The sequence below is a fragment of the Corythoichthys intestinalis genome, chromosome 10 (assembly GCF_030265065.1).
Source record: "Corythoichthys intestinalis isolate RoL2023-P3 chromosome 10, ASM3026506v1, whole genome shotgun sequence".
NCBI classification, from domain to species: domain Eukaryota; kingdom Metazoa; phylum Chordata; class Actinopteri; order Syngnathiformes; family Syngnathidae; genus Corythoichthys; species Corythoichthys intestinalis.
In genome coordinates, this window is record NC_080404.1 from 18,597,501 (window position 1) to 18,621,960 (window position 24,460).

A 24,460-nucleotide genomic window follows, 5' to 3' on the forward strand; every position below is an offset into this window, starting at 1 on the left:
ACCAATTTGGATAACAAGACAATTCATTGAACTACTTGGGATTTTACATTTCACTTGCTATGTACATACACTGGGGCAAATAAGTATTTAGTCAACCACTAATTGTGAAAGTTCTCCCACTTGAAAATATTAGAGAGGCCTGCAATTGTCAACATGGATAAACCTCAACCATCAGAGAGAGAATGTAGGGAAAAAAAACAGAAAATCACATTGTTTGATTTTTAAAGAATTTATTTGCAAATCATGGTGGAAAACAAGTATTTGGTCAATACCAAAAGTTCATCTCAATACTTTGTTATGTACCCTTTGTTGGCAATAACGGAGGCCAAACGTTTTCTGTAACTCTTCACAAGCTTTTCACACACTGTTGCTGGTATTTTGGCCCATTCCTCCATGCAGATCTCCTCTAGAGCAGTGATGTTTTGGGCCTGTCGTTGGGCAACACGGACTTTCAACTCCCTCCACAGATTTTCTATGGGATTGAGATCTGGGGACTGGCTAAGCCACTCCAGGACCTTGAAGTGCTTCTTACGAAGCCACTCCTTTGTTGCCCTGGCTGTGTGTTTGGGATCATTGTCATGCTGAAAGACCCAGCCACGTCTCATCTTCAATGCCCTTGCTGATGGAAGGAGATTTTCACTCAAAATCTCTCGATACATGGCCCCATTCATTCTTTCCTTTACACAGATCAGTCGTCCTGGTCCCTTTGCAGAAAACAGCCCCAAAGCATGATGTTTCCACCCCCATGCTACACAGAGTGTATGGTGTTCTTCGGATGCAATTCAGTATTCTTTCTCCTTCAAACACGAGAACCTGTGTTTCTACCAAAAAGTTTTATTTTGGTTTCATCTGACCATAACACATTCTCCCAGTCCTCTTCTGGATCATCCAAATGCCCTCTAGCGAACCCCAGACGGGCCCGGACGTGTAATGGCTTCAGCAGGGGGAAATGTATGGCAGTGCAGGATTTGAGTCCCTGGCGGCGCATTGTGTTACTGGTAGTAACTAGAGATGCACGATAATATCGGTCACCGATAATTATCGGCCGATAATGGCAATTATGACGTCACACAGATAATCCAGATAAAACGAAATTCAACCGATAATGCAATCCGATAATTATATACTTGATTTAGCCTCCAAATGTGCGCAATCAACAGTTTTGTCCAATTCTGCTAGTTTTAAAGAGGTGTTTTTGCAGTGTAGTAATGTGATATATGTTAGGAATGGCTTACTTTTAAAGGCATTTTTGTGCAACTTGGGTGTTTACTCTCTAAGTAATTGTTGCCAAAAGCTTGCCATTGTTTAGATGTTGGAATTTACTACTTGTTCACATTTGATGTGGAAAAAAATAGCACTAAATTACATTTTTGCACTGTAAGATTTGATCTTTGTATACTTTAAAATTTTACATACATATTAGAATAGAATTATCGGCGTGACATTATCGGTTATCGGGTGGAAGGGGCAGGAAATTATCGGTTATCGATATCGGTTGAAAAATGTATTATCGTGCATCACTAATAGTAACCTTTGTTACTGTGGTCCCAGCTCTCTGTAGGTTAGTCACTAGGTCCCCCCGTGTGGTTCTGGGATTTTTGGCCACCGTTCTTGTTATCATTTTGACGCCACGGGGTGAGATCTTGCATTGAGCCCCAGATCGAGGGAGATTATCAGAGGTTTTGTATGTCTTCCATTTTCTAATAATTGCTCCCACAGTTCATTTCTTTACACCAAGTGAAGAGTTACAGAAAACATTTGGCCCCCGTTATTGCCAACTAAGGGTACATAACAAAGTATTTAGATGAACTTTTGGTATTGACCAAATACTTATTTTCCACCATGATTTGCAAATAAATTCTTTAAAAATCAAACAATGTGATTTTCTGTTTTTTTCCCCCACTTTCTGTCTCTCATGGTTGAGGTTTACCCATGTTGACAATTACAGGCCTCTCTAATATTTTCAAGTAGGAGAACTTGCATAATTGGTGGTTGACTAAATACTTATTTGCCCCACTGTAACAGATGTTTTCTTGGTCACTTTTTAATTTTTTTTTTTTAAGATGATATTTTAAGACTTGCATCATTATTTTTCATGGCTAATAAACTGTAAGAAAATAACTGTCAGTCCATTTTGTACAAAATTAATCATAGGAAGAAGTGTTTGGGAACTGTTTAAAAGTTCAGAAATTAGAAAACAAACTACAAAAAAAAAAAAAAAAAAAAAAACTGCTCCATGTGCTCAGAAATGTGTGAACGTCTTAGACTATCCCAAAAAAACAGAACTGCTAAATGTATTTGAATGAAATGTGGCCATACCTTCTGCCACACATTGTTTCCCATTGCCGTAGAAACCAGGCCTGCAGTGGCAGCAGTATCCACTGGTATGGTCCTTGCAGTCAGCAAATTGTGAACACTTATTCCTGTTGTTTGCGCATGTACCAAGGTTGTATGAGAACACTAAAGCACAAAAGGAAAATCACATCAATAAAGACACCAGCAAGCCAAGCAAGACTGCTGCATTATAACTCACCATTGACATTTATAACAGTGTCTTCGACCACCACCACTTCTGGGTTGCTTGGTTGGTTCGGCTGGTACTGAACAGGTTCCACTTCGATCTGTCCCTCTTCTGGTTCAAAAGGAGGGTACTCCACTTGCTGGCCATTAGTGTACACTATCCTCCTGGTATCAGGGGCTTCTTCTGTGTCACCAGATGCGGGAGAAGGAGCCTCAGTGGGCAGCTGGCTCACCTCTCCTGGAGCCACGTTGGTAAAATACGGTGATGTTCCAATCTCATACACCCAAACCCCTCTGAGGCCTGTATTTGTCTGTCTAAAAGAGTGAACAGACACTTTTTAGCATACTAGTGAGGAAATGACTGTGTTGTCCATCGTGACTTACTCTGCTAAAGCACTGATTGATGTGTCTTCATCATCAGTGGTGCGGTAATAGGGGCCTTGACTGGAAAAAAAGAAACCTGGCACCAAACCTTTACTGAAACCAGCATGCAAGATGACGCTTTTCTTCCCTACGGGGGTGTTAGTATACTGTATGCCGTCGGTGGCATATAGCATGATAGCATATGAAGAAGATCCCACTGCTGCAATAGCCAGTTGGAAGGTGTTTCTCTGGTAAGGAAAAATAAGGGGTGTTGACATCAGTATTTGTTTTTGGGCTAGTTCTCAAATTTGGTTTGAAGTGCCATTTCAAAAAATATTTCAATGCTAACCCTAACACAACAACCACCATGACAAGAAAATAAAAACAGTACTACTCAACCATAAAAACCAAGACAAAGATTTTACTTGTAAATGTACACAAATAAATGCTTTAAAAACAATGTGTCTGGCAGTATGCCTTAATTCAAACGCAACAATGGGTGCGGTTGTCATATGCCAACTTCCTTTATGACCAAGGGTGCAGTTACGATTAAGGCCAGTGAAATCTGCCAAGAAACAAATTGCAAGGAAACTTGTAACATGAAAAATGCCTGCAATTTTTTTGTTAGTTTTGTTGTGAAGATGCCATAATAAATCACTTTTTTTGCTGTCTGTGCAGGGTTAATGTTCTCTGTAATTTAAATGCGTGCTTTAATAGTCCTGCGAATACATCAGTCGTTGCCTCATATTCTATGAACTGAGAGACTCAGTCGGAAACATAATTATTACAGTTGAGCATATGACTGTAAACAAAACACAGACAGATCTGAAAAATGAACTTCAGGAATTTAGAGGTTGAAAGTGCATTGTCTAGTTCAATAAAATAAGTGTTTTATAGTGAGGAGCAGAAGTATTTGCACCCCTTGTGATTTTGCAAGTTCACCTACTTTGAAAATAGTTAGAGGTCTGAAATTTCAATCATAGATGCATTTCCACTTATAGAGAGTAGACATAATCTAAAAAAAAAAAAAAATCCAGAACTCACATTGTATGATTTTTCAATAGTTTACTGGGGTTCATAAGTATTTGTACCCCTGAGAAAATCAGTGCCTATTTTTAGTGCGGAAGCCTTTGTTTGCAATTCTGTAGTTCTTCACCAGGTTTTCACAGGGCTTTTGGCCCATTCCTCCACACAAATCTTCTCTAGATCTGTCAGGTTTCTGGGCTGTTGTTGAAAGACACGAAATTTCAGCTCCATCCAAAGATTTTCTATTGAATTGAGGTCTGGAGACTGGCTAGGCCACTCCGGAACCTTCATATGCTTTTCACGCAGCCACTCCTTGATCAGCTTGGCTATGTAATTCAAATCATTGTCATGATGGAAGATCCAGCAGCGACTCATCTTCAAGTCTCTGACTAAGGGAAGGAGGTTGTGGCTCAAAATCTGACGATACCTTTCACCAGTCATCCTCTGCTTTATACAGTAAAATCGTCCTGTCCCCTTTGCCGATAAGCAGCCCCAATGCATGAGGTTTCCACCACCATACTTCACAGTGGGGATGGTGTTCTTGGGATTGTACTCATCCTTCTTTTTCCTCCACACGCGACGAGTAAAGTTTGCACCAAAAAGTTCTACTTTGGTCTCATCTGACCACATAACTTTCTCCCATGAGCCCGCTGCATCATTCAGATGGTCCCTGGGAAACTTCAGACGGGCCTCCACATTTAATGGCTTCAACAGGGGAACCTACTGAGCAATGCATGGTTTTAAGCCATTGCACCGTAGTGTTCTGTGCATCCAGCTCTCTTCAGGTCATTGACAAGCTCCTGCCGTGTAGTTCTAGGCTGAGCCCTCACTTTTCTCATCATGACAAGGAGAGATTTTACATGGAGCCCCAGTCCGAGATAGATTATCAATCATGTTTAGCCTTTTCCATTTCCTAACAATTGCTGCAACTGTTGATTTATTCTCACCTACCTGCTTACCAATTGTCCCATAGCCTTTTCCAGCTTTGTGGACCTCAACATTTTTTTCACTGGTGTCTTTCGAAAGCTCTCTGGTCTTGCCCATGGTAGCAGTTGGATTTTGACTGACTGTGGGGTACACAGGTGACAATATTGAGCTCAAACGGGTGGTGCGTGGTTACTCGTGGGGTAAAGGTGGACTTTTTTTTTAAGGTAGACTGACAGCTCTTTGAGTGTCATAATTACCGCTTATTCTCAGGGGTACAAATACTATAAATAAAGTTTTTTTGTTTTTTTTTTTAAATCATACAATGTGATTTCTGGATTTTTTGTTTTGTTTAAGATTATATGTCTCAATGAGTGGAAATGCATCTATGATTGATATTTCAGACCTCTACCTATTTCACAAGGGGTGCAAATACTTCTGCACCTCACTGTGTGTATGTGCTGGTCTGATTCTGGGAAATTGTATGCTAAGGCTTAATGTTCACATTCCCAAGCCACCCACATACTTTCTATTTTTCACATGTTAACAGCATTGTAAGCCTCACTTTCTTGTCGATGCTGTCTGCAAAGCTGTCATTCTCCTTGCGGGCAACGTCTACCCAGCTGACGACCACCACGTGGCTTGGATTGACCTCCTGGTCGTCCGGGAAGCCCCTATTGATGTGCTCTGCAGCCCGACGCAACACATCTGGGCTGCTGTCTTGACGAAAGAAAACCTTGCCCTTCGCATCGCTCGTGTCCAAATCTCCGTGCAAAACCGCGATCATGCCAAAGGGGGCTGGCAATTTGCCAATGTAGGTCGACTCCCGTTTGGGCTCCGCTGTGGCGATGAAGCCGTTGGTGTTGATCTGAAATGACAACATGAGGAGGCTTGTAACTGGGGATGACTTTGTTCACAAAAACTAGGACAGACACGTGAAGAACCGTTCCAGTCCAATGTGACCAACTTTGATGTCTTTCCAAAACTCATTAGACTAATGATCCAAAGCTGCACACGGGCGCCGATGAACACATGAACGAGATGCCATTCAACAAAGATCTTACACTGATTGTGAGGCATATGAAAAGAGGAGCTGGGCTCATGTCAAAAACACACGCAGACGCCCCCGGCATATGGGGCTCCTTCACTTCCTGATCGGGGGTGGGCGGCGGGGAGAAACAAGAGTGCTACGTTTCCTGTCCTTGCCCCTGACCAGCAGCCCCAGAGAGCCCGAAGATTGCACACTAATCTTCATCACAGACATTTCCTGGTCCGAATCGAAGATAAAACTGGGGCGGGGGGGGGGGGGGGGGGTCTGTCAGTATGCGATTCATATCTTTATAGTGCGCAATATCATCACATAGTGAGATTTTCGCGATTGAAACACAGAAAGCAGAAACATATTCTTTCTGTTTTTAAAGCTTGCAAGGTAGAGCGAGAGATGCGTTTTGCCCTAAGGGCGCAGACGTTAGTTCATGGCAATGTTTCATCTACTGCAGGAAAAATCTCAATTGGAGATGACTAATAAGTTTGTGGTTGGTGACGTAAATGCTACTGATGTAGGGAAACCCCACAGTCACATTAGATTGGTAAACACTCTATGATTTCTACCCAATTAAAGACACATATCGCCAAAAAAGATTCCCACATAACTGATGAAAGATAAAATCCTATTCATATTCATGTGGAAACAAACAAAATCTGGGGAAAAAACAGCTTTCACAACCTACTGTAACTTAAATACATGTGAAATCCCTGGTTAAATTCATTACTCTTTCGTGCATTACAGTTGAAAACAAAGACACAGCACTTTTGAGTGCAGAATGGAGGATTATAAAGGGTTGCTTGTGTGTCCAACACAATGGTGCAGCTTTCATACAATTTTGCATTGCTGCATATTTGGAGGACATTTACATGCTATACATGGTAATTCCAGATATCAAGTAAGAAAGAGCAGAAAACAACATCATCATTTCTAGAAAACTGACTTACCACCATGTTAACCCATTTATAAAATTTGGTCTATGTGGAGTTCTATTGTGTTTACCTCAGCAAATGATCACTGCCAGCCCTCCCAGTCAAAATGAATTGGGTGTCTAACACCATCCATGGCAACTAAAGTATTATTATGTCCATCCCTAACGTGTGCTACACTGTAAAAGTTGTAAAGAAAAAGAACATGGTCCAAGGTGGAGCATTCACAACCAGTCCTCCCAGTTTAACAGAATAGCACATTGATTGTTGTTAACGGCTGGCAATGAGTTAAATACTCATTTATTCATTCATCTTCCATTCCGCTTATCCTCACAAGGGTCGCGGGGGTGCTGGAGCCTATCGCATCTAACTATGGGTAGTGGGCGGGGTACGCCCTAAATTGGTTGTCACCCAATTGCAGCTAGTTAAATACAATGGAATTAAAAATATATTTGGCGGAAAACACTCAGGTGACTTGAAGTTCCACTCTGAGACCCCCAATTTGGCCAAAATTCAAAAGTGACCGATATGCATGTTTGATACATCATTGGAAAGCTTAAAATCTCAATGTTCTGGGGAAAGAAAAGTTTTGAACAGGAGGGCATTTAAAAAAAAAAATAAAATAAACAGCAAAACCCTAACTGGAGGCGAGAGCAAGCGAGAGCAGAATTAAAGACGCCACGATGATAATGAGATATTATCGCGTACTTACCTTGTTTCGATCCAAAACCTCCATGTAGCATGTATCACTGAGTGTCAAGACACAGCTGTGAATGGCCATAGCCAGATTTTGGGGGGATTTTATGGGTGAAACATGGTGATATAACAAGGGTCGCTATGCAGAAATCGCAGAAAACAAGGAGTGGTTGAGATTTTTTTTTTCATATAGTTACCCTTTTAAATGTTATTTTTCAATTTTTCTTTGTTTTGATCGATTATTTATCATTTAACATATCGGGGAAAATGCGACGGTAACAAAAAAAAAAAAATACAATTAGGCAATAGTTATGAGGTAGATATCCGTGCCTTTTTTACAGACGCCAAATTTTTTATTGTGACATCATTTGTTTAAAAGTTTAAAATATGCGAGTGAATAATTTTTGAAAGTCGTTTTCTTTTTTTTAACTAAATATTAGACATCAAGTAATGATTCTAAGCTAAAAATGACAGACATTTTGAATAAAAAATATAATTACTTACCTTTTTTTTTATAGCTAGGTTGAAACAAAAACGGTTGCGCGACGTCTGTACGCAGGGGTTTCCAGGGTAAAAGGGACAAATTAAAAATAGTTTGGGGGCTTAATGCGCCATGCATCTGCTATTTTAGCATATAGACATATTGTTCTAACAAACACAACAGTTGTTTTGGCTTAAAATACAGCATTTTATTTTAAAGAGGAGTGCAATAGAAGAAACTGCTTTTTCAGTCTTGTCTGTGTTTTCCGCAACATACAACTTTGGAGTTTTATTAGGGATCATAATCAGTGTATTATCATCATTGTATTTATTAACATTTTATTCATTTGCTTAGTCACAAAAAAATAGATAAATAATATAAAAGTACAATAGAGATTAATAATAAAATAGGGATGTCCTCAAATCGATCACGTGATCTGATATCAGGCCCGATTACGTAAATTTCAGAAGATCGGAATTGAGTGAAAAAGTTCCGATTTTTAAAACCTATTTATTTATATTTTCAAGTATTTTCTGACTGACATTGCCATTGATGGCGTTGAAACATAATCAGTCCCTCAATTCCATCCTCCCCAGTTAAAATTAATTTAACATCACAAACGACAAAATAATCCATCGGTATAACAATTAGGCATGTACCCGATACAATCCCGTGTTCGGTAATTGGGGGCGAAGCGCTTTTTTTTTTTTTTTTTTTTAGGGAAGTGGATGAAAAACAGTGGGTTTTTAGTTTTTTTTGTATTATTATTATGGTCTAAACCAGGGGTGTCAAACCGATTCCACAAAGGGCCGCAGTGGGTCCTGGTCTTTGTTCCAACAGATCCAGCACAGACAGTTCAACCAATGAGGTTTCTGCTAAAATAAGCAGCACCTTACTGCAATCAACTGATTACACTTGTAAGACACAAGATTGGTGAAAAGGTATTCATCTCGTTTGGTTGGAATGAAATCTAGTACCCACTGCGGCCCTTTGAGGAACAGTTTGACACCTGTGGTCTAAACATTACGAAGCTAAAAAAAAAAGAAGAAAAATGTAAAACGATAGAAACAAAAAAAATGTATGTTTTGTACTACGCAATATTTTGAATCGTGTGGAAAAAGATTGTTTATCAAAAAAATTTAAAGGCTATAAAGCAGGGGTGGGCAAACCGGTCCTCGAGGGCCACAGTGGGTCCTGGTCTTTGTTCCAACTGATTCAGCACAGACAGTTTAACCAATGAGGTTTCAGTGGAAACAAGAAGCACCTGACTGCAATCAAATGATTGCACTTTTAAGAAACCAGATTGGTGAAAGGCTGTCCTCATGATGGGTATGAACAAAAACCCGCGACCACTGTGGCGCTTTGTGGAATAGTTTGCCCACCCCTGCTATAAAGCAACAAAATAATGAATATGGACAAGTATATTGTCAAAAATACTAGTATGTATTAGCAGTGCAAACCTCTTGGTACATCACGATACGATTTGATACGATTTGCGATATAAAGCTCACGATAACGATGATCTGACGATATGGCGATACAACGATTATCGATACATTGGTCAGGAAAGCATTCTAGGATATTCTACAAACAACTACTTAACAGAAAAACAAGCTTCTAGCGTGAATTGGAATGAGTTTATCACTAGTAGACGTCCAATCCATTTGAACTGGGAGGGTGGCAGCGAATGAACATTCATTCATCCCTCCCACTTCAAACGGATTGAACGCCGATGGCCGTCAGTGGCAGCCAATGCCAGGCAATGAGGTAATTTTGGGCTATTTAAGATAATTTTCCTGTTGATTTTCAGTTACTTCCTGTTGATTCTGGGGTATTTTATGGGTCACTTCCTGTTTATTTTAAGTTGCAGAACAGGAAGTGACCTGAGAATCACCCAAGTGAATAGGCAGTGCCTCAAAGTCAACAGGAAATGACCTGTAAATGCCCTAAAATGAACAGCAAGTGACCTGTAAATGCCCAGAAAATCAGACCGAATGACTGTGAATGCTCTGGTTTTGAATGAACAAAAGTTCCCAGTCTAAATGGATTGGGCGTCGAGCACCGTCAAAGGCAGCCTTAGAGTTAAATGAGACACTATTAGGGTGGAAGGTTTTGGTAGCAACTTGTTGGTTCCTTTTTTTTTTTTTTTTTTTTAAACAAAAAACATTGACACCTTTTTAAAACGTATATCGATTCTTGGCAGGAGCATATCGATAAAATTTTGGGATACAAAGTATCACGATATATCATTATTTCGATATTTTGTCACACCCTTAGTATGTATGTATGTTTTGTCATAAATTCATCAATAATTTAATTGCCGAAGTATCGGATATGTTCTTGGTTTCGGTGAAACCTCCAAATCCGCTGACTCGGAATCGAACTCAGGTGCAAAAATATGTAATCTCCAAACAAGAAAAAATATTATATACTGTATATAATCATCACTGAGAGCTGGCGTAGTGTACATCTCTTTTCATGTCATGTTGTAGGCTACACTTGGCCCAACATGTGATGCCCATCTAACGTCCACCTATATGGACGCCAGGTCTTTCTGACCCCCCACCCCTTCACTATTATTTTTTTTTTTTTTTAATTATCAAAAATAGTCACTTACCCTATAAAGGGTTAACGTTGTATACTAATGTGTGAGGTACTTTGGGCTCTAGGTCAACAGTAAAGTGATAACCTCAGGGTCTAAGAATGTGAGGACACATGCATTCCATGCAGTCTTTGTGATAAGCAAACCAATATTTACGAAGAGCAACCTTATATTTTTCCACATGTGTTTTGCCTTTTGTTTAAACATGGGTATGACATGAGATGCGTAATTGCGCAAGTCTAGGCTATAATTGAATATTTTCTCCATAACCAGAAGTTTGTAGCTGTTAGTTATGCCGTTCTGTTTGCTGTAGTGAAATTCGAGTTTACTTACAAAAACTTTGTCAAAAGTTCCATCAAAGAAGAGCACAGGCTTGTCCAGTTCAAGTTTGTGTGTGAGGTCATCGCCTGGGTCTAACTCTTGGTCTCCCGCGCTCGGACCGAAAGGGAAAAAGTCTCCTCGCGTTATGCCGTGTGCCGACGCCACCATTGCGAGGAAAGAGGCGCAGACGAGCCACGCTCTTGCCATTGCTCGGGTTCTCGTGGAAGTTTAGAACAGTCTTGATTGTGCTTGAAAGTCCGCAGCACCGAGACCGGAGCGGAAGAGGTCCACGGAGCAGAGTGACGCCCGGGCTCCAGTGTGGAAAGTTCAGGCAGAGTTTGAAGGACTCGGGGCGGAGTTGAGCCGAGCTGAGGGGGGCGCTCGGGGCTTCTTTCATCAAATGGCAATACTAGAAAAGGAAATGAGAAGGGGGGCCTAAGACTTCAGTGTTTCATGTTGCTCTTTAAAGCAGATTCCTCGAAGAGATCATCCACTTTGACCTAAAAAAAAAAAAAAACATGAGTCTTAAAGCAGAAATGTGAAGTAATTTCATAACATGCCAAATAGGGTCACAATTAAAGTAATTAAACATTGTCCAACAAATAAAGCATGAAAAATAATTTATATGTTGTATATTTGACAAAATAATCGCGTTTGCGACGTTCGAGCCTGAAAGGGGACGAACCCGGAAGTGATACGTCACACCGAGAACAGCGATGGCAGCGCTCCATGGAGGAAGTCGGCGTGATGTCACGATGACGTCACCTCGCTTAGCAACGTGTCGCCATTTTGTGAAGGGGGTACGCACAGCTAAACATTCCATAGACAAACGTCTGAAATTCATATATTTTTGGTGTGTTTTGCATCCTTTTTCCTAAAAACGTCTTAAACGTTGCTTACTATTACCACGAGTCACTGCCGACAGACGCGAGGAGGCGATGCAATTTAAAATTAGCGTTTATTGGCGTACAAAGCTGCCAATACAAAGTCGCAGCTGATAGCTGGATAAACAAAGGATTGGCCTGCCGTGGAGATCAGAAACATATACAACTACCTCATAAAGTCACCCAGTAAGTTGCCTTTATCATTTACCTGGAATATGTACTGTGTGGAACTGAGAAAGTTGGTAGTATATACGAAGTGATTATTTCTGCCGTTATCGGTAATTCGCCTCCAAGCTTTATTCAGTCGTCAACACGTCACGGCATAATAACCAATTCCCACCAGGCCAATAATATACCGATTGACTAATCAGAGCAGTTCACGGCAAAAGGAAAAAAACGCTTTGCGAGTTGCCGGTTAAGGTAAAAATAACCACTGCCTAGTCTATTGAATCGTAGCAGCTAATTGGGGCAAAAAATAATCGATTAAACTCACCGTGTCGGCTGCAAACGTAAATGTGCTTGGATTCAGCCATTAGTTTCTCCTTTTTTTATCACGTGGAAGAATGAAGAACTTCAAATGCGGCTCCGAACTCTTCCTTGTGTGACAACCCGCAACACAGCAACTTTTAGCTATTCCGACAGAAAAAAGACGGCAAATAAGAGAAAAGTTCAATGCGTTTCTATTATAAGTGACTCGTCTTTTACCCTATTGTCAATATGGCGACGCGTTGTTGTGGCTGGTGACGTCATTAAATGCCCGGATGTCCGACTGCCTCTATACATACGGCCGCCATACAAAGCCCTTCAAACAATGATTCAAACAGCGATAGATCGAGCGCAAGGGAGGTGATCCAAGTTTTAGAAGAGTTGGAGGAAGAAGAGGAGGTTGGAATTTTATGTTGGACCTAACATGTATTAGCCAGACGCTAATCAGGATGCAAACAATGTGCCTAGACTACCTGACATGGAATGGTGACAAGACATCGAGATTACAAGATTGGTAAGATATAGGCTGTTATTATTTTCATGATTTGAGGATACAGGCATTTGCACATAATTTTATGTTTTTGTCTATCTGATGACATTTAAAAAAAAAAAAAAAAAAAAAAAATCAGACTGCATGTTCATTTTGGCAGATCCGGCAGCTCTCGTGCATATAAAATAATAATATAAAAACATTGGGGGGTAAGAAGGAGATGAGTCATTGATGGCTTTCTCCACTTTATTGTGGAAACAATAAGAAAACAAAATACAGTGGTACCTCTACATACGATCACTTCGACACACGATCTTTTCGACATCCGACGTAAAATTTGAGCCGCCATTTGTTTCTACATCCGACGAGTTGCTCGAAATACGACGACATGACAGCACTGCAAACGAACGCACGGTGGATTTTCTTGTGTGAGAAATCAACACAGTTTTCAAAAAAAGTTGATACAGTTGGAGAAACAAGGAAAAAAGTGATGCTTACCTTTGAAATGAAGATGCAAGTTATAGAAAAATATGAGCTTGGGGTGCGCGTCCCTGAACTGGCTCAACAATACAGCTCCATGGTCCTCTTCCGACCACCGTTCGCCACTATTTATAAGTTAAGGTGACAATTATTATTGTGGTAACATTGCCAAGGAAATCGCCAGCTTCGTCACGTTTTTATCATTTATTTAAGAACTTATCCAACACAAAACGCCCATTGTCTTAAGCAGTTGACCGCTCTCAAGAAAACGAAAGTATTATCTCTACCGCACCGACCTATCTCACTGAGACGTCACCTTCGCGGTGCGTTCAGGGACAGTAAAAAGTGTCCGCCATATTAGAATCCGATTCGTTACATTATTTACAGGAATAATTATTAATTATTCTTATTATTATTATATTATTCTGAATTATTCATTCATTCATTCATTTTCCATGCCGCTTATTCCTCACGAGGGTTGCGGAGGTGCTGGAGCCTATCCCAGCTAACTTCGGGCAGTAGGCAGGGGACACCCTGAATTGGTTGCCAGCCAATCGCAGGGCTCTGAATTATTTATTTATAACTTATTTGTTTTTCTATGTTTAATTGCCATTTGTAACAGTGCCAGCAGTATTTATTAAGAATTTAGTGTATGTTTTTAGGCTTTGGAACGAATTAATGGAATTATAATGTATTCCTATGGGAAAATCCTGCTCGACATACGACCATTTCGACTTACAAACAAGGTCCTGGAACGAATTAAATTCGGATGTAGAGGTACCACTGTAATAGCAGACTGCCTTCACATTCGACTGCGAAGTTTTGCTTCTCGCTCATCTCCGCCTCGCCTCGTACTACCAGCAGTGTTGGGCACGTTACTTTAAAAAAGTAATTAGTTACATTACTCACTACTTCTTCCAAAAAGTAACTGAGTTAGTAACTGAATTACTCTATAGTAAAAGTAACTAGTTACCAGGGAAAGTAACTATTTCCGTTACTTTAAAAAGAACTTGTTGTATGTCAAAGAATTTGAAATTTTCTGAGCAGTATTCGAGTCAGTGGAATTAGAGAAGAACAGACAGATAGTTAACTTGTTAGGTGCTTCAGCGGATTTGAATTGCATACCACAGATGTCGACAAAAGCTTTGCCCCGGGACATAAATGCGGGTTCTTTCCTTTAATTTCGACAAACTTGAAATAGTGTCTATATCTCCACCTCTTAAAGGACATTTTTTCTTCTGAATGCTCTGCCATCCCGACCCTGTGCATCTGTTTTGCGTGTGTGTGTTTGCCGCACGCGCTGTTCCGGTTTGCTTGTGAAATCACCGGCTCTGATTGGCTTACCACGACACATGACTCTAACCCATCATCTCTTGAGGGGCCGCATTCAGGTAGGCTGGTTTCCCGACAATTCACGTCACCTATAAAGCGTCTGCCGTCCTCAAGATGGAAGCAAAATTATTGCTGGCTGACAGTGGGAGATGGGAACGAGGCTAGCATCAGGTGTAGCAAACACAGAAACGTTACCAAACTTTGGAAAGCATTGTCTAATTGAATGAGCAGGGACAAACAGCTTGGAGTCAGAAGTACGTGCGCTATTCTCGAACCTGAACGCACCCCAAGTCTTGGATGACAAATCAACAGAGCAGAGAGTCGACTCGACACGGCTGGTAGCTTCTTCAATTAATTCAGAGTAAGTAACGCACCACTTTTGACCGTCAGTAACGGTAACGGCGTTGTAACGGCAGAAAAAGTAATTAGTTAGATTACCCCGTTACTGAAAAAATAACGCCGTTACTCCCAACACTGACTACCAGCTACTACTACTTCCAGTCCCAGCGTCTCTTAAACGGATCGTGTATAGTGTCTTGTTATGAGCTTTTTGTTGACAAAGATATCGCACACACGACGTGCTGACAAGTTTGTTTCTTTATTAACACATGGAGCTAACAGTACAAACACAGCTTGGGGCTCTCGGCAGGAAGTGGGGTCTAATGGCGTGAGGAAATGTAGTTTTTTCACACATGCGAACAGATTACAAAGCACCACTTCAGTGTTGTCCCGAGACTACATTTCCCATGATTCACTGCGTGACTTAAGCTGCTCGCTGATTCGCTGCGAGATTGACAACTAGCGTGTTGGCATTGAGTCACCTGTCAGCGGCTCTAAAACACAAACTAGAAGGCTATCAAGCGATCACCGTGAAAGAAACGCCGAACCGTACAAATGCAATGCAATGCTTGAAGCATGAAGGTGGAAATACATAATACAAATACAAATAAATGTGCACAAACTCACCGCCGGTGTGTGTCTCTTACAGCAACGTGACTGTGAATTACCGCGACGCCGACCCGCTTATATGCACATCCACACCCCTTTCCCGATTTACAGTTGATTAAAACCCTTTCGGACAAGATCGTAGATGACGCACAATTTAAACCTGCTTAACCTAGCGAACACAACAACAACTATGCCACGACTATTGCCCCGAGTTGGCTTTCAGCTAACGTCGCTAGCTTCTATGGTACATTCCACAACAGTTGGCAGCTCTGCTTTGACAAAGTCATCAGTCATCTATCCAAAAATCACACTTACTTTTTGGCAAATCCTTGATCATAAGCAGACCGGTTAAGGAAGCAGGCATCTTCACAGTGTTTGTAGCAGAGAACACTACTCGATAATGGCGTGAAAGTCATTCGCTTCGTGAGAACGAAAGATGTCCATTTACGTGCCCTGCTATCTTTTGGCCGCTCAAAGCACTTTTCGTTAGAGTGAGAACAAAACATCGCCACACACCACCGTGGCATCTTACCGAGAAACAATGCAACAAACAATACAGTTCTATGGCGGACTTCCCTCTCACTTCTAGGTGTGACGTCATTTCCGAAAATTGCCGAAGAAAAGCATTTTCGTTGTCAAGGGCGTTGCTATGGGTTAAAGAAAGAATCTGGAAAGGTTGCGTTAAAAAAAATAATGAAAATATGCTTATAATTGTTTAGCCATTGATATTATTCAAAAACATGGTTGGCCAACCTTACTTCACATTTCCGCTTTAAGTACCACCTAAAGATACAAATACAGCTGCTTAGCAGCCTTAAATTACAGTAATGTATTTAAAACACGAATGTCCATTCTTTGAAAATGTATTTAATATTTGGCCACTGTAACATTATGCAGTTTTGACATCAACACTGCCTCTATATAAGAAGAAAACTAATCAAATAATGACTACATTTATATCATGCATATAAAACTGAATTACATTTATATCTACTAGTCCTTCAAAAAAATAGCATATTGTGATAAAGTTAATTCTTTTCTGCAATGTACTGAAAAAACATTAGACTTTCATATATTTTAGATTCATCACACACGTCTAAAGTAGGGCTGTCAAACGATTACAATTTTTCGAGTTAATTACAGCTTAAGAATTAATTAATCGTAATTAATCGCAATTCAAACTATCTATAACCATCTATAAAATATGCCATATTTTTCTGTAAATTATTATTGGAATGAAAGATAAGACACAAGACGGATATATACATTCAACATACGGTACATAAGTACTGTATTTGTTTATTATAACAATAAATCGACAAGATGGCATTAACATTATTAACATTCTCTTAAAGCGATCCATGAATGGAAAGACTTGTAGTTCTTAAAAGATAAATGTTAGTACAAGTTATAGAAATTTTATATTTACAAGTAGCTCGCCATTGTTGATGTCAATAATTACACCATGCTCACTCATGGTACTAACCCATAAAATCAGTTGGACCCAAGCGCCAGCAGAGGGCGCCAAACACCAAAAACAAGTAACAAGCGGACATTACACTGTACTGTCATTTTAATCTGTTTGAGTGGGGCATGTGCGTTAATTGCGTCAAATATTTTAACGTGATTAATTTAAAAAATTAATTACCTCCTGTTAACGCGATATTTTTGACAGCCCTAATCTAAAGTAGTTCAAGCCTTTTATTGTTTTAATATTGAGGATTTTGGCAAAAAGGTCAAGAAAAACCAAAAAATCCCTATCTCAAAAAATTAGCATATCATGAAAAGGCACTCTAAAGAAGCTACTAACCTAATCATCTGAATCAAAAAATTAACTCAAAACCCCTGCTAAAGATTCCTGAGGCTTTTGAAAGCTCCCAGCCTGGTTCATTACTCAAAACCGCAATCATGGGCAAAACTGCCGACCTGACTGCTGTCCAGAAGGCCATCATTGACACCCTCAAGCAAGAGGCTAAGACACAGAAAGACATTTCTGAGTGAATAGGCTGTTCCCAGAGTGCTGTATTGAGGCACCTCAGTGGGAAGTCTGTGGGACGAAAAAAGTGTGGCAGGAAACGCTGCACAACCAGAAGAGGTGACCGCACCCTGAGAAAGATTTTGGAGAAGGTCCGATTCCAGATCTTAGGGGACCTGCAGAAACCTGGAAATGGGCTACAGGTGCCGCATTCCCTAGGTCAAGCCACTTTTGAACCTGAAACGGCGGCAAAAGCGCCTGACCTGGGCTACAGAGAAGCAGCACTGGACTGTTGCTCAGTGGTCCAAAGTACTTTTTTCAGATGAAAGCAAATTTTGCATGTCATTCGGAAATCAAGGTCCCAGAGTTTGGAGGAAGAGTGGGGAGAAGGACATGCCAAAATGCCTGAATACCAGTGTCAAGAACCCACAGTCAGTGATTGTCTGGGGTGCCATGTCAGCTGCTGGTGTTGGTCCACTTTGTTTTATCAAGGGCAGGGTCCATGCAGCTAGCTATCAGGAGATTTTGGAGCACTTCATGTTTCCATCTGCCGAAAAGCTTTATGGAGATGAAAATTTCATTTTTCAGCACAACCTGGCACCTGCTCACAGTGCCAAAACCACTGATAAATGGTTTACTGACCATGGCATTACTGTGCTCAATTGGCCAAATGGTTTACTGACCATGGCATTAGTATGCTCAATTGGCCTGCCAACTCTCCTGACCTGAACCCCATAGAGAATCTGTGGGATATTGTGAAGAGGAAGTTGAGAGACACCTGACCAAATACTGTGGATGAGCTTAAGGCCGTTATCGAAGCATCCTGGGCCTCCATAACACCTCAGCAGTGCCAGAGGCTGATTGCCTCCATACTACGCCGCATTGAAGCAGTTATTTCTGCAAAAGGATTCCCGACCAATTATTGAGTGCACAGCTGATATAATTAATTGAAGGTTGACTTTTTTCGTATTAAAAAACACTTTTTTGTATTGGTCGGATGAAATATGCTAATTTTTTGAGATAGGGATTTTTTTTTGTCTGGACTTTTTTGCCAAAATCATCAATATTAAAACAATAGAAGGCTTGAACTACTTCAGTTTGTTTAATGAATCTAAAATATATGAAAGTCTAATGTTTATCAGTACATTACAGATAATAATGAACTTTATCGCAATATGTTGATTTTTTGAGAAGGACTAGTACAGTGCTGGCCTAAAGTAGTGGCACCCATGCAGTTTTGTCAGATAATGCTTAATTTCTCCCAGAAAATCATTGCAATATACAAATGCTTTGGTAGTAATATCTTCATTTATTTTGCTTGCAATAAAAAACACAAAAGAGAACGGGGAAAAAAATCGTTATCATTTTACACAAAACTCAAAAAATGGGCCGGACAAAAGTGTTGGCACACTTTGAAAAATCATGTGATGCTTCTCTAATGTGTGTAATTAACAGCACCTGTTGCATACCTGTGGCACATAACAGGTGGTGGCAATAACTAAATCACACTTGCAGCCAATTAAAATGGATTAAAGTTGACTCAACCTCTGTCCCGTGTCCTTGTGTGTACCACATTGAGCATGGAGAAAAGAAGAACACCAAAGAACTGTCTGAGGACTTGAGAAGCAAAACTGTGAGGAAACATAGGCAATCTTGAGGCTACAAGTCCATCTCCAAAGACCTGAATGTTCCTGTGTCTACCGTGCGCAGTATCATCAATAAGTGTAAAGCCCATGGCACTGTAGCTAACCTCCCTAGATGTGGACGGAAAAGAAAAATTGACAAGAGATGTCAACAAAAGATTGTGCGGATGGTGGATAAAGAACCTTGATTAACATCCAAACAAGTTCAAGCTGTCCTGAAGTCTAAGGGTAAAACAGTGTCACCCGTACTATCCGTCGCCGTCTGAATGAAAAGGGACTCTATGGTAGGATACCCAAGAAGACCCCACTTCTGACCCCCCAAAAAAAGACAGGCTGACGTTTGCAAAACTTACCTGAGAAACCCAAAAATGTTTTGGAAGAATGTTCTCTGGTCAGATGAGACACAAGTAGAGCTTTTGGGGAAAAGGCATCAACATAGAGTTTACTGGGGGAAAAAAAACGAGGCCTTCAAGGAAAAGAACACGGTCCCCACAGTCAAAGGTTCCCTGATGTTTTGGGGTTGCTTTGCTGCCTCAGGCACTGGACTGCTTGACCGTATGCATGGCATTATGAAGTCTGAAGACTACAAACACATTTTGCAGCATAATCCAAGTGTGAGAAAGCTGCGTCTCCATCAGAGGTCATGGGTCTTCAGCAGGACAATGACCCAAAACACACTTCAAAAGGAACTAGAAAATGGTTTGAGAGAAAGCACAGGAGACTTCTAAAGTGGCCAGCAATGAGTCCAGACCTGAATCCCATTCAATACCTGTGGAGATATCTGAAAATGGCAGTTAGGAGAAGGCACCCTTCAAATCTCAGAGACCTGGAGAAGTTGGCCAAAGAAGAATGGTCTAAAATTCCAGCAGAGCATTGTAAGAATCTCATTGATGGATACCGGAAGCAGTTGTTCGCAGTTGTTTTTGTCTAAATGTTGTGCTACCAAGTATTAGGCGGAGGGTGCCAATACTTTTGTCCGGCCCATTTTTGGAGTTTTGTGTAAAATGATAATGATTTCTTTTTTTTTTTTTCCATTCTCTTTTGTGTTTTTTCATTGCAAGCAAAATAAATGAAGATATTACTACCAAAGCATTTGTCATTGCAATCATTTTCTGGGATAAATTGAGCATTGTCTGACAGAATTGCAGTGGTGCCAATACTTTTGGCCAGCATTGTAGCTAAATAAATGTATACAAGAAAGAAATTTAAATGAAAATGTACTGGATTCAACTTTATATGGCAACTGATACTATATCGTCCTTGTGTCCCCTTTTCGTCGGGTTTTTACCCACCACTGCAGATTAACCTGTGAACTCGTAATGTATTTATTTTTTTAGTACACTGATCCCTCGTTTTTCGTACTTAATGGGGACCAGAACCCACCGCGATAAGTGAAAAACCGCGAAGTAGTTCGAGGCAACATTTTTTTGAGTGTTCTATGTATTTATTCAGATTTAGCATTGGAAAGAGATACATATTAGATGTTTTTTTCACTTTTCTTCCCAAAGTTTAATATAAAACGCGCGGTAATTAATTTTTTAAATTAATCACGTTAAAATATTTGACGCAATTAACGCATATGTCCCGCTCAGACAGTATTCTGCCTTTTGGTAAGTTTTACAGCAAGGCTTTTTGTGCTGTCTAACAGCGAACTCTTGCTGTCGCTTTGCGACATGGTTTATTGTGTTCTTGCCAGTTCACTATGGCTGCACGACGTCTCGGGCTGATGCCTACGTTTTAATGTTGTGCTTATATGACCCTTGGACAAGATTTGTCTGTAAGTATGGTTGTTGTAAAGAATGTACATATTATGTTAGTAAGCGAAATGTTATATTTTTTGTATGAGACGCTTTTTGTCTGTATGTTGAATGTATATATCCATCTTGTGTCTTATCTTTCCATTCCAAAAAATTATTTTACAGAATATATATATAATTTACAGAAAAATATGGCATATTTTATAGATGGTTTGAATGCGATTAATTGCGATTAATTAAGATTAATTAATTTTTAAGCTGTAATTAACTCGATTAAAAATTTTAATCGTTTGACAGCCCTAATACATATATATATACACACACACACTCACCGGCCACTTTATTAGGTACATCATGCTAGTAACGGGTTGGACCCCCTTTTGCCTTCAGAACTGCCTCAATTCTTCGTGGCATAGATTCAACAAGGTGCTGGAAGCATTCCTCAGAGAGTTTGGTCCATATTGACATGATGGCATCACACAGTTGGTGCAGATTTGTCGGCTACACATCCATGATGCGAATCTCCCGTTCGAACACATCCCAAAGATGCTCTATTGGATTGAGATCTGGTGACTGTGGAGGCCATTTGAGTACAGTGAACTCATTGTCATGTTCAAGAAACCAGTCTGAGATGATTCCAGCTTTATGACATGGCGCATTATCCTGCTGAACGTAGCCATCAGAAGTTGGGTACATTGTGGTCATAAAGGGATGGACATGGTCAGCAACAACTCAGGTAGGCTGTAGTGTTCCAACGATGCTCAATTGGTACCAAGGGGCCCAAAGAGTGCCAAGAAAATATTCCCCACACCATTACACCACCACCACCAGCCTGAACCGTTGATACAAGGCAGGATGGATCCATGGTTTGATGTTGTTGACGCCAAATTCTGACCCCACCATCCGAATGTCCCAGCAGAAATCGAGACTCATCAGACCAGGCAACGTTTTTCCAATCTTCTATTGTCCAATTTCCATGAGCTTGTGCAAATTGTAGCCTCAGTTTCCTGTTCTTAGCTGAAAGGAGTGGCACCCGGCGTGGTCTTCTGCTGCTGTAGCCCATCTGCCTCAAACTTCGACATACTGTGCGTTCAGAGATGCTCTTCTGCCTACCTTGGTTGTAACGGGTGGTTATTTGAGTCACTGTTGCCTTTCTTTCTATCAGCTTGAACCAGTCTGGCCATTCTCCTCTGACCTCTGGCATCAACAAGGCATTTCCGCCTACAGAACTGCCGCTCACTGGATATTTTTTCTTTTTCGGACCATTCTCGGTAAACCCTAGAGATGGTTGTGCGTGAAAATCCCGGTAGATCAGCAGTTTCTGAAATACTCAGACCAGCCCTTCTGGCACCAACAACCATGCCACGTTCAAAGTCACTCAAATCACCTTTCTTCCCCATACTGATGCTTGGTTTGAACTGCAGGAGATTGTCTTAGACCATGTCTACCTGCCTAAATGCACTGAGTTGCCGCCATGTGATTGGCTGATTAGAAATTAAGTGTTAACGAGCAGTTGGACAGGTGTACCTAATAAAGTGGCCGGTGAGTATATATATATAATGATAAATATTTTTTAAGCAAATCAAATGTAATGATTGTGATAAGTTTTAAACATATTACTGTACCACCGAATTATTTTTAAACAAGAATAAATAACTGTAGTAGAGAACTGCTTGACTTTATTAAATGCTTCATTGAGTAAGTCTACTCAAATCCTCTCTCTTAGACACAATGAGTTGCCACAGCAACTGTTTAACAAGTTAAACGATGAATGATGCATGCTGCACTTTTGAAGTTTGTGACTCTGGCAAGATCAAACACAAACATCGTCAACATCGTTAACTTTAATAAGCAACTCCAGTGCAGTGCCGCAGTGCCTGACGAACAAAGAGCAGGGACAGGGAAGCAGGGAGCGAGAGTGAGACTACGCGATCGGCTCAGGACAGCTCATCTGCTTTTTTTTTTTTTTTTAGTTGGAAAAAAAATCCGCGATGGACTGAAGGCACGGAGTAGCGAGGGATCACTGTATATTAAAATCTGCTTTTTCAACTTCTAAGACATTTATTTGAGGAAACACTGCCCCCTCTTGCCCCTGCGTAGAGCCAGCCTCGCAAGTGACTATTATTGATCATTAAAAAAAAAAAAAACGAAAAAGCATTCGGACCTGGCGTCAATATACGTGAATCTCACATATTAATAGAATTGTCCGATATTATCGGAAAGCTGATAATTTCGGCCTATAAAATCATTTAAAAATGATAACGGATAATATCGACAATATGCATGTTGCCTTCAACGGGAATGGAGAAGCCTTCTGCCTTTGTACAAGGGCTGGTCACAGCTTAGCACAGCAGTTCTGCTTATTGACCATTCGACATCTCCAAACTAAGATGCTTGGGATTTGGTATGTGAGCTATCCATTTCCATTCATGACGCAAAAATTATATGAACAAGAAATGATTGAAAAATAATGAATATGTTAAGTCCACAACCGCATCGTGTCGGTTTGATATCAGGATCAGATTTTTGGAGTTGGACAATTTCGGGACATCGTTATCGGTTAAAAAGTCATTATCGGACAGCTGTACATTTGAATATTATTTTTATATAGTGTTCTATAAATAAATACAATTATAAATTGATAAAAGGTTAATAAAAACAAAATTAAAATGAATAAACGCATAAATACTATGGCTGAACAATATTGGGAAAAACTTACACTGCGACTTATTGGGGCTTTGCGATATATTGAGATACATATTGCAATATTAAAACTAGAAGAATTTTTACAGCTTTGTTTGGAAAGACTTTGGTTGACTCACCATGAGCACATTGTATTCATATAATACAATTTACTCCAGGCTGAGGGGATTCATCTGTGAATTATGGACATTGCGATTGAACATATCATTTTTCACAGATTCAAGATAATTTACCCTGTTTTCTCAACTGTCCTGCCTTGTTCAGACGGTTAGAAGACAATCTCCAAGACTGTATAACAAATTTATCCACCTCAATTAGGATTATGAAGATTCCCAATAAAGGATCACTGTCCGGGATATCCACTGAAGCCATATTAGTGCATTTGGAGACAAGCCAAAGGCCCGTCAGGGCACTGACTTCAGCGCATGGCCCAGTGACCACAACAGAACTTGACAGCCACTAACATGCTGATCACAGAGCACCACTTGATCTTGTCTTAGCTCAACCAATTTACCTTTATGCATCATCCTCTTTATTTGATAGCTTCCATCGTCAAAAGTCTATTTGGTCTGTTTTAAATAGCTGAGCCACCTGCATGGACAGTGTGTTTTTGTGCATTTCATAGGTTTACACAACAGACCGAATGACTAAAAGTCAGTCATTCAAAAGTCTTTCATCTACAATATTTTGAATTAGTGACGATTTTTATTTTGTCAAGATTTTTTTTATATACCATGGATCTTTCCAAGTGTGGGTGTACAGCTTAACAGTGCCACGCACTGGCCAGTGTTGGATACACAGGAAAACGTGTTTTTTAACCATCCATCCAAAGTATTCTGAAGTACAATCCCAGTC

General features: G+C 40.3%; 1 protein-coding gene across 3 annotated transcripts in view; it reads right to left on the minus strand.

Moving 5' to 3' along the window:
* Positions 1-11,247, minus strand: part of nid1a (nidogen 1a) — a 34,505-nt gene extending 23,258 nt beyond the window's left edge. For 2 of the 3 annotated variants that reach the window (XM_057849068.1, XM_057849066.1), the window contains exons 1-5: positions 10,920-11,247; positions 5,399-5,701; positions 2,905-3,131; positions 2,534-2,835; positions 2,320-2,460 (exon numbers count right to left, since the gene is read on the minus strand). In XM_057849068.1, coding sequence (XP_057705051.1) covers positions 2,320-2,460; positions 2,534-2,835; positions 2,905-3,131; positions 5,399-5,701; positions 10,920-11,114 — 1,168 coding nt within the window. In that variant the 5' untranslated portion in view covers positions 11,115-11,247. Of the gene's footprint in view, positions 1-2,319; positions 2,461-2,533; positions 2,836-2,904; positions 3,132-5,398; positions 5,702-5,897; positions 6,057-10,919 lie in introns of those variants that run through there. The other variant, XM_057849067.1, reaches the window with a different exon arrangement.
* Positions 11,248-24,460: the final 13,213 nt, after the last annotated feature.